Below are 18,707 nucleotides of genomic sequence, written 5' to 3'. Positions count from 1 at the left end.
TGCCTTAAAAAATACTTAAGTGTTTATGAGAATGATCTGACATTTAACATGTATTTTCTTTACCCAATGTATCAAATCTGAACTGGGGACACAGCTCAGTGGCAGAACACGGGCCTCACAAGTTCAGGATCCTGGACTTAGTCCCAGCACTGCAGAATTAAGTCCTCAGAGAGCTGTTGGTGGAACTTGGCAAATGGTGAGCAGCGTCGGTCACCGTGGAAAATCCTAAGCTGAGAAACACCTTCCTGAAATGTGGTCACCAGCCCCTCCCTAAGCATGGTACTCTACCAACACTCTGGAAAACATCTTTCAGACTCACTGGTTTCAACAAATCATATGCAGGCCGTGGGCAGACTTTGTCCACGCTCTCTGAAACCTGATCTAAGTCTGAAATTAATCACTGGTGAGGTGTGTTCCTCCCACGTCATTTATTATGTCTTGGGACTCATAAAGCCCAGACTCAAATCCTGACTTTAAAATTAACAGGTATGTGGCCCTGGGTAAGCTGCTCAAAATGGGAGCAATAACGGTACTTACTTCATTGAGTTGTCACATGGGCGTCTTAATATACAAAAGCTGAGACAACTAGTGCTAGACACCATAGTCATTATTATTATCTTGGACAAAAAACTTACTATTGAAAAAAAATTTTTAAAAAAAAAAATAAAAAAAAAAAAAAAGCAGTTTTTTTTTTTTTTTTTTTTTTTTTTTTTTTTTACTTTTTTTTGTTTTTTTTTAATACTTGTAGCAAGCTGGACTAGATTGCTGCTCTCTCAATCTAGATTAAAGTGTGCACACATGCCGTGAAAAGCAGCTTAATGACAAAAATAAGGATAATGATACGCATGAGTATGAGACGTTTGCTATTTCTTAGTCAAACATAAAGCACTTCTCAGCGTCATTAACGAATCATTTTTCACGACTGCAGCTTCAACGTGTCGGTTCTTTGCTCAGAGTCTGGTTTCCACATGGGAAGGCTTGCACAAAACAGTGAATTCTGTTGTGACAGTCAATGATGTTACTTTCATGTTTTTTTACACTGGTGAAATTCGAGCTTTTTTCATCGTGCATTTTTCTCTTCATGCTTTTCCATCTGGAGTAAAGCAGTCTTAACTGTGAGCAGTTCTACAGCGCTCAGGTATGCAGGACTGTGGCTAGGAACGCTCTTCGATTATTCTTCTTATTCAGAATCTATATATGCATGTTCGGGTCTTTGGTCCTGGTGTTACTCGAGGAGAAACACTGTTCGGTTCCCTTAATATACTGTTTGAGCTTCCAAACAATACACTTGAAATTACTAGCATTATTTTATTAGTGAATTTATTCTTAAAAAATCTCTGTTTTATTAAATCTGTACCAAAGCTATTCTCTTTGAGAAAGGAAATAACATAGTGATGAGAATAGAATAACCAGTTTGCCAGCTTTTTACTTTTTTTGTTTGTTTGTTTTTCGAGACAGGGTTTCTCTGTGTAGCTTTGCACCCTTCCTGGAACTCACTCCATAGCCCAGGCTGGCCTCGAACTCACAGAGATCTGCTTGGCTCTGCCTCCTGAGTGCTGGGATTAAAGGCGTGCACCACCACCGCCGGACTTTCTATCTCTTCTTAAAAAACAATGGGAAGTCCTGGTGAAATCAGTCTGGACAAAGTAATAATACAGTAGTGGTGGACTCCACTCTACAGTCCTTACATATCAGTAATCTATTAACATTTTGTTTAGCTGGCAAGTTTTCTAGTATGAGCTCTTTTAAAATCTGGCTATTTTATAATGAAAATGCAGATTTTTTTAGTTTTGCTCTAAAAAGCAGAAGTCCCAACATTTTAGGCCCGCATCCTCTGCGTGGCAAACAGTGGTCCAGAGCTCAGCAACTGTGCCCATTAAGGCAGCATTACTAATACCATTCAGGGTACTGGGTGGGGGTAGGGGGACCACATCAGTTACTGATGTTCCTTCCAACCTAGTCCCTGGTGAGATCTCAGATTTCAACCTCCACTCTGTACCCTCAAGTGTTCTTCCTAATTTCCATTTAAATTCTTTATTTTGCTTTTTTTTTATTTTACATGTATTGATTGTTTTGCCTGCATGTATGTACACGCACCATGCTGGTGCCTGGTGCCCATGGAAGACAGAAGATGGCATCGGGTTCCCTGGAACTATAGTTACAAATAGTTGTGAGCTGCCATGTGGATGCTGGGAATTGAACCTGAGTCCTCTGTAAGAGCAGCCAGGGTTGTTAAACACTGAGCCATCTCTCCAGCTCTCCTAGTTTCCATTTTAAATGTGACACAAGAATGCAACTCCTGAAAAAGACATGGAAGGTCCTACACATCTATCTAGATGTCCAACTGCAGCATGGCTTCTAATAGCAAAAAAGGAATTGACCTCAACAGCAACATGTACTGGCTGAACAAACAGTACAAAAATCCAAGCAACAGCTGGGCAGTGGTGGCGCACACCTTTAATCACAGCACTCGGGAGGCAGAGCCAGTCGGATCTCTGTGAATTCGAGGCCAGCCTGGTCTACAGAGCGAGATCCAGGACAGGCACCAAAACTACACAGAGAAACCCTGTCTCAAAAAAAAAAAAAAAAAAAATCCATGCAAGAGAATATCAGAAAGTCTCCAAAAGTAATAAAGAAAATGTAGCCGGGCGGTGGTGGCGCACGCCTTTAATCCCAGCACTTGGGAGGCAGAGGCAGGCGGATCTCTATGAGTTCGAGGCCAGCCTGGTCTCCAAAGCAAGTTCCAGGAAAGGTGCAAAGCAACACAGAGAAACCCTGTCTTGAAAAACCAAAAAAAAAAAAAAAAAGAAAAGAAAAGAAAAGAAAATGTAAGCATACAAAAATGGAAATGTATCCAGAACACATTAAGCAGGGAAAAAAAAAGGTGCAGAAGACTATGTGATCTATATAGTCCAGTCTATGAGAAATGAATAACTTGTATGCTTTCATTTCAATTTTTGAAAGAACATACAACCAGTTTTTAACTAATCATATTACTTTTATACTTTTTTTCTAATAAAGGGAAGCCCTGTGAACAGGTATTTCAAATCATTTCATGAGTAATAGCCATCAAATCTTCATGTCATTTATCCGGTTATCTTTCTTAGTAATGCTCTCTGAGAGTCAAGCTTGATATCATCTCTTGAGCAAGAATAAGAAACAATGGAAACCTCCAGGCAGCGGCCAGCGGCCATCCATACCTGGCTCGCTGCGGAAGCTGCCCTTGGGGAGTGTTCCGCGGCCCCTGTTGCCTCTTCAGGGGTCATTTCAAAAGATGCGGAGACACACACAGAAGACAGACACACAAGAGCTCCTCCCAGGAGAGCTGCCCGGCTCAGCTGCAAACAACCCCCAAGGGCCGCTGCAGGAAGCTCTAGCCGGTCAGAACCAGGGAGAACCACCTTTCTCCATCCCAACTCTAACCAAAGGCAACTGAATCGCACCCAAACACGTGCACTTCTAAAGTCACCCCTAAGAGCTGGGCAGGGTGGTGCAAAGGCAGGTGGATCTCTGTGAGTCCCAGGCCAGCCTGGTCTACATAGTGAATCCCAAGTCAGCCTGGGCTACACTGGGAGACCCTGTCTCAGAAAACAAATCAAAAGGAACAAACAGTTATCACTAACGCGCCACAGCACACTCACGTGCTTTCTTTCAGAGCTTGTCACCCTCCTTACTCTGAACAACGGCAGAGCACTAATAAACACGCTGTGTGTTTCTGCTATGGGTGTCTGCTCCGAGCTAGCCGGCAAGCACGGGAGTCGGCCTCAGTCCCATTATTAGGAAATTATTTTACACAATACTCTAATACTGCTTTTGAAAGAACGGAGGAACCACGATCCTCTTTGTTATCCTTACTCACAGATCCTCCTTTTTATATTCTAGTATTCCCCATGCCACTCTTTAGTCCTTAGGAGTGTTTCAAGACTTCCGGGGGTGGGGGGCTGGAGAGACCGCTCAGCACCTGAGAGCACTGGCTGCTCTTCCAGAGGACCCGGGTTCAATTCCCAGCACCCACATGGCAGCTCACACCTGTCTGTAACTCCAGTTCCAGAGCTTCTGACACCCCACACAGGCATACAAGCAGGTAAATTTGTAAAATTTATGAACATAAAATAAAAGTAAATTATTTTTTAAAACAAAGGCTTATTGTAAAAAGCATTCTAAATCACACGGATGTCTAATCCACACGAACAGTTTAAAATCTTTAAAGGTGCAAACAAGCATGCACTGTGCATACCAACACACACACACACACACACACACACACACACACACAACCATTGATTCAGGTCCCACTAACTCAGAACTAGTAGTAACACAAACCACCCTTCAATTCAATCTGAATTATCTAACTGTGGCTTGTTAAACAGCTGGAAAGATAAGAAGAAGAGATGAATGATTTAAGATTTCAAGTCATCCTTCTCACTGTTCTTCCACAGCATTGTCTGACATGTAATTTATACTGTTACGGTAAACATGAAAAATGAGTCCCATCACGGTATCCAGCAAGTCTATCAACACCAACCTTAATTAACAAATACTAATGCACACTGATAAGATATTTGCCTTTCATTTCACACAACTTATCTGTAGGCTGAGTCCCTACTACCAAGGAAGATGAGGCAGAAAGATTTCTTGAGCTCAAGAGTTCAAGATCAGCCTGACCATCTGACCATGGAGTCAATGCTTCATTCTTCCAACCCAGATGGTCTTCTTTTGGTTTGTTTGTTTGTTTGTTTGTTTTGGTTGTTTTTGAGACAGGGTCGTTATCCCTGTATGTGTGGGCATGGATGAACACACTCACACATGTGCCAAAGTGTGTGTGTGTCTGTAGGTCGGAGGACAACCTCTGGCATCGGTCCTTGCTTCTACCTTGTTTGAAACAAGGTCTTTCTTGCTGTCCGTTGCTGTGTATTCCAGGCTGGCTGGCACACGAGTGGGCTTCTGGCAATCCTCCTGCCTCTGCCTGCCATCTCCCACGAGGGGCATAGTAGGATGGTTACAGACTCATGTGACAGTGCAGCTGACTTTTATCTGGGTTCTGTGGATCCCAACTCGGGTCAACAGGTTTACAGAGCAAGACTTTGACCCCTGAGCATCTCTCCGGCCTTCCACCTGACCTTTAGAGACAGGACCTCTCAATGAACCTGGAGCTCACTGATTCAGCTAGACGGGCTGACCCAGGGATCCTCCTGTGTCTCGGCCTCCCCAGCACTGAGAGTACAGGCATGTGCTGCCATGCCCAGCTGTTTTATACCAGTTCTAGGGTCCTCGTGTCCACACAGCAGCACTCCCCTGACGAAGCCAAGCCCCGCCCCAGCCCCTTCACAGCAATTACTTACTACCTAGTATCCGCCGTCCACAGTGAGATGTCAAAAGGTGCTTACCTCCGAGTCTTTGGTCTGCTGATTACGAATGACTATCAGATTGTACAAGATCCTGTCGTCATCTGCCTCTGTGTGGGACACATCATGAGGCATGCTCCATAAATTCTTCTCATCATCCCTGTCTAGAGTTGCTCCAAATGAGGAATATGGATTGTTACCACTGTGAAATAAAGAAAGCAAGCATGAAGATTTTGTTATATGCATGTATTACATATTATACCTTATATATGTACAACATGTTATAAATCACATATGTATATTTTACAATATAAATGAAAACACGTAAATTATAACAAAAAGGATCTAAGTTATTATTTTTAATAATTAAGCGTAAACACAATATAATTAACGAAATTAATTAATTAATTTCTTATTTATTTATTTATTTTTGTTTGTTGTTTTTCCAGACAGGGTTTCTCTGTGTAGCCTTGGCTGTCCTGGGACCACTGACCAGAAGTTAATCACTTTAAAAATAGCCAAGACGAGCCGGGGCGGTGGTGGCACACGCCTTTAATCCCAGCACTAGGGAGGCAGAGGCAGGTGGATCTCTGTGAGTTCGAGGCCAGCGTGGGCTACCAAGGGACCAAGGGAGTTCCAGGAAAGGCGCAAAGCTACACAGAGAAACCCTGTCTTGAAAAACCAAAAAAAAAAAAAAAAAAAAAAAAAAGCCAAGATGGGATGACAAGATGGATCAGCGGATAAAGGTCTTGTGTCAAGTGTGATGTCCAGAGTTCAATCCCTAGAATTTACACATAGGAGTGAATCAGCTCTACAAGTTGAACTCTGACCCTGTTCAAGTGCACTGTTTTAAATAACATAAACCAGCCAGGTGGGGCGGCCCATGCCTGGGATACCAGCACTCGGGAGGCAAAGCAGGATAATCTCACATATTCTCGGCCAGCCTGGACTACACAAGGAGACTCTGTCCTCCCAAACCAAGATTACATAAAATAAAATAGGTAAGTAATACATAATAAAAACATTAGAAAACGGATATAATCACATACAGAGACAAGAAGCAATTACTACAGCTAAGTATGAAATTCAACACTAGGTATCCCAACCAAAAATCAACATGAAGAGATGAACTTTTACTGGCTTTGAGGTCACAGACACAGAATAAACTTGAAGTGTGATTGACACTATAGCACAATGGGAGAGCACTTACCTAGCATGTGCTAGGCCATGGGTGCAGTTCCTCACACACACACACACACACACACACACACACACACACACACACACACACACAAGACTGGGGCTGGAGAAATCCCTCAGTAGTTAAGAGCACTGGCTGCTCTTCCAGAGGACCCAGGGTTCAGGTCACATGGCAGCTCACAACCATGTGTAACTCCCATTCCAGGGTACCTGATGCTTTTTCTGGCCTCTGTGGTACTAGGCACATTTGTGGTACACAGACATACATGCAGGCAAAAGACTCATAAACATAAAGTAAGAAGAAAATATGATTTATTTATGTTTATTTTATATGCATCGGTGTTTTGCCTGTGTGTATGTCTGTGTCACAGCAACAGATCCCCCTGGAACGAGAGTTATAGATAGTTATGAGCTGCCATGAGGGTGCTGGGTGTTGAACCCGGGTCCTCTGGAAGAGCAGCCAGTGCTCCTAACTACTGATCCATCGCTCCAGCTTCAAGAAAAAAATTTAAACACTAAACAACAAATATACACACCTAAATACTTTTCAATGATCAATGCATGATAAGTACTAAGGATTTCAGTTGTAGGCTGGATGATGGCCGAGTGGATTAAAACATTTCCTGCTTGGAGAGAAGGTTCAGCAGTTAAGAGCACTGGCTGCTCTTCCAGAGGACCCAGGTTCAATTCCAAGCACCCACATGGTGACTTACAACCATCTGTAGCTCCAGTTCCAGGAGACCCAACAACCTTTTTGATTTCCAAGGATACCAGTCGAATACATGCAAGCAGGCAAAAATACCCATCCACATTTGTTTGTTTTTAACTGGGGCCAAGGACAAGTATGCATACCTTTAATCCCAGCACTCCCGAGGCAGAGGAAGGTTTATCTCAATGAGTTTGAGGCTAGCCTGATCTACCTGGCAAGTTCCAGGCCAGTCACCATACATAGTGAAACAAAAAACGAAAACCACTTGCTGCACCAGGCTGAGGACCAGAGTTCGAATCCCCAGAACCGAGGTGAAAGCCGGGTGGAAATGGCAGCCCACCTGTAATTCCAGCCTCAGAAGACGCAGACAGGAGATCCCTAGAGCAAGCTGGCTAGCAAGACTAGCCATAATATTGGCACATCTGTGCCTGACTGAGAGACTCTGCCTCATCAAAAAAGGTGGGAGCGTAACAGAGGATGAGCTGACATAAATGCTGGGCCTCCATATACATTCGTACCCACAACCTGCATGCCCACATACATGTACGTATGCAACACCACACACACACACACACACACACACAGAGAGAGAAGAGAGAGAGAGAGAGAGAGAGAGAGAGAGAGAGAGAGAGAGAGAGAGAGAGAGAAAGTTCGGTAACTTGTTTTGTACTTTTGTTTCATGATTTTTTTTTCTTTACAAACAGGGCCACCCATACGGGAGCTACTCACTTCCTCTAATAACATGTATGAAATATGATTTACACCTTAATCATGGGACTCAGTAAAACTGTGGATATGGGCATGATCCTGCTTCTGGTCCTCACAAGAACCAAGAACGGGAAATTTCTGCTGGATGATCACAAGGCTATATAGTTAAAAACTGTGGTATGTGCTGTAAAGGGGGCATCGTGAGGAGCACACCTATGATGGTTAGCAGAAGACCCTAGCAGCAGTGGACATCGGGCAGGCATAAGGAAGAAGTCACGCTGGAACTCCAAGGAGGCAGCTAACAACAGAGGCACCGGCAAGGGAGGCCTATGAGAAAACCTGGTCGGTGGCTACCCCGGAAGAAAGGGAACACTGGTCAGAAAAATGAGGGAGGCTTGCTGTGGATATTGCTCTATATAAATAAAACACTGATGGCCAGTGACCAGACAGGAAGTATAGGCGGGACAAAGAGAGAGGAGAATTGGGGAAACCTGAAGAAGGGAGACATTGCAGCCACCGCTAGGACAAGCAACATGTGAAGACGCCAGTAATTTAAGATATAAGAACAGTTAGCAAGAAGCCTGCCACGGCCATACAGTTTAAGTGATATAAGCATCTGAATGATTATTTTATACGTGGATTGTGGGACTGCGGGGCTTGGTGGAACCTGGAGAGAAGCCCTCCAGCAACAGAGGCTGGAGAGGCGGCTCAGGGCTAAAGACACAGGACTCCGTGGGTCACGCACCTAACACTTTCCTAGGGTAGAGTTTCTCGTCATGAGCAAAGGCAGGATTGTAATGAGGCATGCGCAGCATCGACATCTTAAAAAGATCCTCCCAGGTTAAGTGTGGGGAACGCTCGAGAGACGTCAGGAGGAGATTCAACAGGAGCTGGGCACGGGCACAGGCCTGCAATCCTAGTACACGGGAAGCTGAGGCAAAGGATCATAAACTCAGGGCAGCCTGAGCTGCAGAGCAAGCTTGAGGCCAGCCTGGGTCACACAGAGATACTGTGTGTGTGTGTGTGTGTGTGTGTGTGTGTGTAAAATGAGGAGTAAGGAGGAGGAGAAAACAAAGAAGGGATTGAGGTGTGCAAGGTCCTGGCTTGATCCCTAGCACCAGAATAATTGCACAGATCCATACGTAAACACGTTAGATAACTCAAGTGAGAGACGGTGGAGAGCAGGGTTTGAATGTCAGTGTGGAGCTGGTGAAAAGTGTGCTATCCACGACCGCACACAGCGGAAGTAGGTAGGGTGCTCAAGCTGAACGCGGTGGGAGAGGGCTGCAAGGGCGTGGGAGGCGTCAAGGCCACCCTGAGCTCCGCGTTAATTACCTGGATAAAGAGTGATACTATTTTGAGGCAGAATGAGAATGCCCAGTGGCCGTGAGATAGCAAAGACGTGGAGTGTGTAACATGAGGGTAAGGCAAGTGAAAATGTACATAAGACACCCAGAAAACAGAAGGACCTGGGAAGGGACGGGGGATGAGAGTAAATGATGGGTAGGCTGAGAGGAACTGCCAAGACATACACACACACACACACACACACACACACACACACACACACACACACACGACACACTTGGAAGTTGGCACCCAGGAAATCTCACAACGGAAAGCAAGAACCCGTCACCAGACTGGGAATCAGCAGAGCATGTCCAACAAGGGAGGTACCCCCAGGGCTAGAGTGAGTGGGTGCAGACCAGGCTGTCAATCAAGTCCTCAGACCTGGGAAAGACAGCCAGGACCCACGCAGGAAAACCAGGGCAACAGGTGGGGAGACAGGGCTGGAGAGATGGCTCAGCGGTTATGAGCACTGGCTGCTCTTTCAGAAGTCACGAGTTCAATTCCCAGCAACCACATGGTGGCTCACAACCATCTGTAATGGTGTCTGATGTCCTCTTCTGGTCTGTGGGTGTACACTCATATACATAAAATAAATCTTTTTAAAAATCATTTAATAAATAAATCTATTCATTTTTAAAGGTAAGGACAGCACTGGAGCCAAGGCCAGTCAAAGGCCAGTCAGCTACCTGACCCAGCACAGGACCTAGACACTGAGTTCCGAACAGTGCTGGTAAAATCCCTAGCTAGCATACTGAAATTGAGGGCCTGGGACTAGACAGAGTGATCGCTGCTATGGGGAATGCAGCAATGTGCCAGGAGTGAGACGCCACTCAGGCACACTTTCTCAGAACCGCCTGTTCTAACCCAGGATGGCCAGCTAAAACCCACAGGGCCTCATGGCCAGCTCTTCTTAAGAAGGGCCATACAGCCAGGCAGGGCACACCTTTGATCCCAGCACTTGGGAGGCAGAGGCAGCCGGATCTCTGTGAATGAGAGTCCAGCCTGGTCTATGGAGCCAGTTCCAGGCCAGCCAGGGCTACACAGAGGAAACTCTGCCTCAAAAAATGAGAGGGGAAGAAAGAGGGGGAGAGAAAGAGGAAGAGAGAGGGGTAGGGAGGGAGGGGGGAAGAGAGAGAATAAGAATGATGAGCCAATGAGAGGGGAGGGGCAATGGATGCCTTGGTGCTCTGTGCACACAAGCGTCAATAGCATACTGAACTCATTCACTCACTCAAACCCTCACTCATGGCTACGGATCAGAAATCACCGATTTTGATACCTGAATACTTGGTGTATGTGGGAACAGGACGCTGTCTCTGCCCTCACAATTCAGTAAGGTAAGTACAATCCCCGGCACAAGGTGATGTAAGACCAGAAAGGAAGCCGTGACCGATTGCATGAGGAGAAGGAAGTTTAGGAGTTTCTATGGAGACAACATCATCAGCCTTTTCCCCTAAAGACGGAGCAAGGGCAAAGTAAGAAAGTGCAGCACACGGAGGAGGCTTCACGGCGTGCCCACAGGCTGGGGCATTTCAAGCTCTCCTGCGCGCACACTGCAAGGGACACGGTGACACGTGATTTGACGTCAGATTGAAGACTGTGCTAGGCTTTTGTCCCACGAGCTATGACGGGCCAGATCAAAGGGTCGTAGAGCGAGGACTGAAGAAGTAATAAGAAAATTGCGTGGTTAGGAGTGATGTCACAACCCACTGTCACAGGAGGAGGGGTATGTGTCTTAAGTCACTGTTTTACTGCTGTGAGGAGACACCATGACCACAGCAACTCTTACAAAAGACATCATTTAATTGGGGACTTGCCTACTACCCATTTCAGGCTCAGTCCATCAGCATCACGGCAGGGAGCATGATGGCGATATGAGTAGGTTCCCTTTACCTAACTAGCTCTTGCAACCTGTAAGCCACGATAGCACAGACGCATTGTATTAGGTCTCCATCACCTAGGGACAGGAAGGCTAGGGCAGTATCCATGATGATAAGACTAACTCTGCGGGTAGTGGCGACGCCATGTCTTTAGTCCTAGCACTCGGAAGGCAGAGCGAAGCACATCTCTGTGAGTTCGAGGCCAGCCTGGTCTACAGAGCAAGATCCAGGATAGGCACCAAAACTACACAGAGAAACCCTGTCTTGAAAAACCAAAACAAACAAACAACAAAAAGAACTAAACTTCTCCAAGGAAAGGCTGACCACCCTTCCTGAGTGGGGTCCCTGACAGGGTCTCACTGAGCAACTGTGTCATAGCAAGCCCTGAGAGAGACTGCCTCTGCTCACTAGCACTTGCAGCACTGACCCTTCTCTTGGACCTGTTGGCCGATGGGTAGCCAAGAGCGAGGGGACAAAACTTGGTGTGTCTACCTCCTGGTTTCATTTGCCTCCTTCGTCTTAAAACTCCCGGTCAGACTCTTGTCCCAGTCTGCACAGGGATGTGTTAATCATTGAAGGAGTGTCTGTTGAAGAAACTGGTAATGCAGGAGTTGATTAGCACAGAATTTACCTAACCTATCTCCATCCCTCTTCAAGAGCAGAAGCGGGAAGATAAGATAAATAAGGTATTTTCCAGACTGGTGGAGAGTCCAGCTGTCAGCTTTTACAACATCCTGCCTGCTCTGGATCCCCTGGAGTCTGGCCTAGAAGTTTCCAGTATCCCCTAGACTTGTAGTCACATGGATTCCAGGAACACGGAAGCCTCGCTCAGACAGACCCACTTCATGATGAGATCATCCCCTAAGTGGGATCAATTACCCCATGACAGTAACTGAACGCCCCTAGCCCCAAGGCACAGCAATCATCTCACAGGAACTGAATTGCACAGCGCGCGCGCGCACACACACACACACACACACACACACACACACACACGCATGCACGCATGCACACACAACTTCATCCGATGTTAAATGCTAGCCACTTCATGTGTAAACTGGAGAGACACATAATAGGAAGGTTAAAATTTAACATACATAGAAATGATCCACCGACAGGTGCTCCCCTCCTGAGTTCTCCCCACATCTAGGCTTGCCCTAAATCAGGGCGGGGTTCTGAAGTAAGCCCCTGAAGAGCCTCAAGCTCTGCCAAGTCACTGATTACTCCGGAGACAACAGAACAATGAAAAGCAGGAGAGAACCAGCAGGTGCTGCCCTGAGAGAACAGGGCCTCTCCAGGGGTGTTGGGGACCCACCCCCCTCACCCTTCTAAGCCTGTTCAGCTCTGCAGATCCACAACTGTCCCACCCCAGTGTCTCCTCACCAGGACCCCTGTGGCCATGCTCTTCAGTCCTAATAAGTCTCCCCTCCAAGCGGAGGGAAGGTGGAGTCCTGCCTCCAAGTCGCTAAAGGAAGTGATTATTCTAGCAATGACTTCTAAAAGAATGCTCAAAGGGCTGGAGAGAGAGAGCTCAGTGGGAAAAGAGGCCCCCGTTTGCAGCATGGGTATGTGTACGGTAGGGGACCTGTATGATCCCAGCCTGGCCTACCGGTGAGTTCTGAGTCAGCAAAAGAACCCTGTCTCAAAAGAAAGATGGACAGCTCCTGAAAATGACACCCAAGGACATCCTTTGATCTCCAAATGCACCGGCATGTACCCACCCACCCATGTGCATGCATGCATGCACTCACATGCACATGAGCATTATTCAGAAAGAACCATAGATGTGAGCTCTTTGAGGAGCGCTGGAATTATAATGTCTGGCCAGTTCCCGACTCCCCAGTCTTGATCATCGGCAGGCCCCTTGACTCCAGCAACCACATCAATCCACCACCTTCCTCTGAAAGCAGCCAGGAGAGACCAGGCTAAAAAGCATAAAGCAAAAAAAAACATGAGGAAAAGCTGCTTGGGAACCTTTGTGAACCCCAGACCAGGAAGTGGGCAGGTATGTGAACCCAGTTCAGAGTGGACCCAGGAGCCCCGGGAGCCTCAGGAGAACACACGAAGGAAGGGGGTTCCCAGCTTCCCGCTCTTCCCGCCTCATATAACCATATCTAAAAGGTTCTAAAGAAAGTGAGTGCGGCCGCTTTGCCCCGGGCCACCATCTGCTGATAATAAATATTTTATGAACCTCAGGCATTTGAGAAGATGCTCTGATGTTACAACCCATGCAGAAGCTAACTCCCACTCCCAAAGGGGAGGTCTTGAATTTCACCCTAATCTCACCTCAGGGCATAAGACCCAAACCATCAGGAGTCTACTTTCAATACGTGTAAGTAAAAAAAAAAAAAAAAAAAAAATCTGCCTGGGGACAAGTTTGCAAAGTGCTTGTCAGCATGAAAGCCATTTCCAGGCAAAGTCCGGGATTCCTCGCGGTGGTAAAGGACCAAGGACCCTGTGTAAGAAAGGTTTTGAAAAGACCCACAAAAGCCCACATACTGGATGGCTGCTGGCCAGAAGTTCCAGGGACCTCACTGCTCTGATCCTGGGCCGCGGGTCAGCAGCGGCTGATAGAAAGATCGACGTCTGGCAGTCAGCACCAGCTCAACGTGACCCAAACAAGGACCCTGCTGCTGGTGGGCTCCCCACTCCCATGATGGCTGCTCCATCTTCACGTTGCTCAGGCCGAGAACACAAAGCTATCCTGAGTCCCTCGACCCCTGTCTCCGGCTCATCAGAAAATCCTACTGGTTCTGTGTTCAAAAAATACCCACCTCCCCCACTACACGCTGAACCAGGGCTTCTTATGTCTTCCAGGAGAATTCCTGTAGGAGTTTGCTTTTCTAGTCTATTCTTTTTTCTTTCTTAATTTGTCATGTACGACTGTATTAATTTTGACTGTATGTATATATTACACCACATGCGTATCTGGTGCCCAGAGAATCCAGAAAAAGGGCATCCGACCCCCTGAAACTGGAGTTACAGACAGTTGTGAGCCACCTTGTGGATGCGGGGACCCAAACCCAGGTCCTCTGCAAAAGCAGCAAGGTTTTCTCAACAGCGGAGCCATCTCTCCAGCCCGCTTCTTCTTCTTAATCCGACAGCCAGAGTGACTGAGTCTCCCAAAATGTCAGTCAGGCCTCTGCAATGGCTGCTCTCTCTACCTACCCAGTCTCCTCCGGACGCTCGCTGCCTCTCTCCCTCTACACATGACCTGCCCGAGGCCTGCTGTGACCAATCGTCTGTGGTCATGCCTCCCGCTTCAGCTCTACCCTCTCTCTTAATTCCTACTTCACTGGTTATATTCACCGTCTATTGTGTCCTTTGTTTAGCACCATTAGAGGACATATGAGGACCTGGTTCCGGCCATGGTTTTGCTCAGTGGTTTATTGCCAGTGTCTACCATGGTACCTGGCACACCACAGATACTCAATAAATATTTGCTGAGTTGAACATTTGTTTCCCCAATTCACAGGCCTCTAAACAGGAGAGACGAGGCTGCCATCTACGTCAATGGGCTCACAGAAAACTGTTCACACTCTTCAGCTGACTGAACAGAGGAGGCTCGAGCTTAAGAGTCTTGTGGGAGGAACAGATGATAAGCACGTGTGTTTCTGTCAGGTGACAGGACAGGGCTGTGAAGAAATACACAGAGAGGTTCAGGAAGAGGGGACCGGGCAGGGCTGGACATGGCAGTCAGAGAAGCGCTGTCTGATTTAAAAAAAAAAAAAAATGACTGAGTAGAGAACTGAATAAAGGGAGAGCTAATCCGTGCAGGCAGCCAGAGAAAGAATATTCCAGGCAGAGAGGGTAAGAGACACAGAGGCACTGAGTTAGGGGTATTGTTTAGCATATCTAAAGAACCAGGAGAGGGCCATGGGAGAGGATGAATAATTTTACGGTCTGTGCTGACCTTAGAAACATGCTATCATAGCATTGAACTAGAAACCACTCCCGAGTCCACTAATAGAGAGGGTGAGTGTGACGGACACGCCGCCATGCAGCAGGAAGCGAGCTCACCACAACAGCACGAATGAATCTCCAAAGTGCAGCAAAGAGAGGCATGTGGCAGCGCACAAGGTTTGACCCCATTCCGGTGAAGTTAAGGCAAAGCTCGGCTGCGTCTTTAAGGCGCACAGAGAGGTGGTTAGGCTATAACGAAATAACTCTGATGAAAGTCTAGATAAGATCGGGGTGGGGATGGGAGGAGGGGAGCAACATCCATCTCTTATCTTGATTGGTGGTTGCAGGAGCGTGCCCTGTACAGCTCTCATACCAAATGTCTTGTCTGTGACAGCATTTACACATACATGTGTGAAGTTCACCACTTGAGAGGCAGAGAGGTAGATGGATCTCTGTGAATTCGAGGCCAACCTGATTTACATAGTGAGTTCTGGGACAGCCAGGGCTATATACCTTGTCTCAAAAAATAAAAATAAAACATAATTCAGGATATTGTCAAATATTGAAGGAGGTATACTCTCTAGGTACAGTGTCTCACCAAACTATTTTTCCCAAAAGGCAAAAAAGAATAGAATATACAGTATATAACTGCCTCAGTTCAGATATTTATTAGCCCAGCAAAATATTCTTACATCCCTATAATAAAGTATTTTCAGCAGAGTTTACTTTTTACACAAAGGTATAGTGATATAATCACTTCAAGACATTTAGAAAGTTCCAGGAAACCTAGATCATATGATGTGCAACTAAAAGAAATGCTACCTTCTAGGGACCTTCCCCTGTCATCTGATTAACTGAAAGAAATGTCATCTCTAGGGACCTTCCAGGGTCACGTGACTAATTTTGATACGAGTCACAAAAGGAGAACAGGGCTGCTGCTGTGAGTTTCCAGAGAAGAAAACCTTTAGGAGTCATCCTTGTGAGAGCTGGAAAGATGGCTCAGTAGTTAAGAGCACTGACTGCTGCTGCTCAGAGGACCAAGTCCAGTTCCCTGCGCCCACGTGGTGGCTTAGAACCACCTGGAACTCCAGCTCCAGAGGATCTGATGTCTTCTTCTGGCCCTCCGGGGCATTAGGCAAGCACACGATGCACACAGACATTCATGCAAACAAAAACACCTCTGCACTAGAATGGTACCACGCCTCTAATCCCAGCACTTGGGAGGCAGAGGCAGGAGGATCCCCGTGAGTTCTGGATAAGCCCAGTCTACATAGTAAGTACCAGGCCATGCAGAATTAATATTGTTAAGAGTGTTTCAATAACAAAGGAAAACATCCTATAAATAGTGGGGCTCAGAGCTGTTCACTGTTTACGGGACCTTTTCCTTTGTTATTGAAACACTCAGAACTCGCATTGACCTCTGAGCTCCAGGAATAGCCCGTGTGTGTGTGGTGGGATATCTTTCTGCAGGCTGTGAATGTGTTGCTCTCATTGGTTGATAAATAAAGCAGTTTAGCCAATGGCAAGGCAGAATAAGGTCAGGCAGTACATTCAAACTGAAGACAGAGATGAAGCAGGATGGAGTCACGGAGATGCTCCAAGCCGCCGCCAGGAGAAGCAAGAGATGAGAGAGAACAGGTAATGCCACGAGACCACGTGGCAAAACATAGATGAATAGGAATAGGTTGAGTTAAGTTCTAAGAGGCAGCTAGCAGCCAGGCGGTGGTGGCGCACGCCTTTAATCCCAGCGCTCGGGAGGCAGAGGCAGGTGGATCTCTCTGCGTTTGAGGCCAGCCTGGTCTACAGGACAGGCTCAAGCTACACAGTGAAACCCTCTCTCGGGGGAGGAGGGGAACAACAACCAAAAAAGCTAGCAAGAAGCCAGAACCATAGACAAACAGTTTGTAACTAATGTAAGAAGCTTCTGTGTGTTTATTTGGGACTGAACAGTTGCAGGACCAGGCAGGACAGAAACTTCAGTCTACACCCATGTTTTCCATCTTTGCTCTGTCTCAAGAAGGTAAACGTGTCAGCCCTCAAATGGGATTCATGGATCAAGGCACTCTCCTGCAGTGGAACCCCGAATGTCTCCCACTGACTCCCGTGAAGCACTCTCTGCTGGAGCAGACCAGAACCTGCAGCACAGGAAGTCAGGGATGAGATGCGTCCGCCCTTCACAATCGGCTGAAGCCTGGCTCTGCAAATCCAACAGTGTGCTGCAGGGAGAAAACCCGGCCATCTGGACGCCAGGCTGAGAGCTCTCACCCACATCAACACACCTGCCAACTTTCTGTAAGCCCTTCGAAGGGTGATTCCATCAGCTCAAAGGTCATGTGAGTTCAGCCTGTAAAATGAAAGACTCTACACATATAAGAGGCGATGCACTTCTAAGAAGGAGATGACCCCTTCAAATGCCATGAACGCGCCCCCCCACTCAACCCTTGTCCTTCCTCCACACTGGCACCTCATCTCTAGCCTCAGGACAGGGAAAGGGGCTCAGGGCTCTGGACCCCAGGCTACCACAATTCAAGGAAGTCTCACACTCAACACACAATCTCTAGCACACAGCTTATGAGCAGCTGGAGATGTAACCCCTCTGCGTCCTGGAAGGGTTCTGTGCTCACAGTGACACCAAAATGTAACAGGGTGCGAATCCTGCCTCGGCCATGCACGCCTTTCAGCAAGTTACTGAAGCTCTCTAGGCCTCGGTTTCTTCTAATGTTAAGTGTAGACGTTAGTTCGTTGATCTCCTTTATCTTATATTTGAAGTTTTTCCCACTCACTAAAATTTACCTAAACCCTAAAATGGATAGTTTTAAGGTCATACTCGGGAAGGCAGAGCAAGGAAAAGCTCAGGTGAACATTCCCAATCGAGGCTGGGTAGGCAGCACCCTACTTCTCTTGTTTTAGATAAAATGCTGGCAACAAGTGTCCTTTTTGTAATACACATAACTCAAATCAACTCAAAGGTCACCTAAGTCCACCCTGTAAAATGAAAAAAAAAAAAGTTTTATTGTGGCATATTTTTTCGTTTTTGTACTTTTCACTGGTGATCTGGCTGTTTAGGATGCCCCCAAGTGCGACGCTGAAATGTGAAAATACATGTGTGTGGGATGGAGAGGTAGCTCAGCGGTAGGTACTTGTCTTACACGCACAAATCTCTGGTTCAATCCCCGGCACTGAGTAAACTAGGTACGGTAGTGTGAACCTAAAATCCTAGCGCTTGGAAGAGTCAAAGGATCAAAAGTTCAAGATCATCCTCAGCTACACAGCAAGTCTGAAGTCAGCTTGAGTTCTACACAACAAAATAATAAAAGACATGTGCTAAATAAACTCCATGCACACGTGACACATGGCAGTTGTTCCCGATGAGTTTCAATGTTAATGAACAGTGAGGTGTCATTCAACAGACACATGAAAGAAGATGAGGTGTTGACCAGCTGGTGAATTCACTCATGGGAACATAACTTTCCTTGTGGAACCTTCCGGATCAGGGGTTCAGTATCTACTCATTTGGTGTCGCGGTAACTTCATAGAAGGTGACTAACAGCTGTGTCGCATAGGTTAGGGCAATATTCAACTAACAAATACAAAGCCCTTTCAACAGTGCGT

At 46.5% G+C, this 18,707-nt stretch overlaps 1 protein-coding gene across 2 annotated transcripts in view; it reads right to left on the bottom strand.

Moving 5' to 3' along the window:
- Mreg (melanoregulin) overlaps window positions 1-18,707 on the bottom strand; it is a 62,458-nt gene that overhangs the window by 34,504 nt on the left and 9,247 nt on the right. For both annotated transcript variants that reach the window (XM_028870028.2, XM_037210299.1), the window contains exon 2: window positions 5,388-5,547. In XM_028870028.2, the coding sequence (XP_028725861.1) occupies window positions 5,388-5,547 (160 nt within the window). The remainder of the gene's footprint in view (window positions 1-5,387; window positions 5,548-18,707) is intronic.

Source organism: Peromyscus leucopus, chromosome 13 (assembly GCF_004664715.2).
Source record: "Peromyscus leucopus breed LL Stock chromosome 13, UCI_PerLeu_2.1, whole genome shotgun sequence".
NCBI lineage: Eukaryota > Metazoa > Chordata > Mammalia > Rodentia > Cricetidae > Peromyscus > Peromyscus leucopus.
The sequence above is the reverse complement of the archived record's forward strand: the minus strand, read 5'-3'. Positions and strand labels throughout refer to the sequence as shown.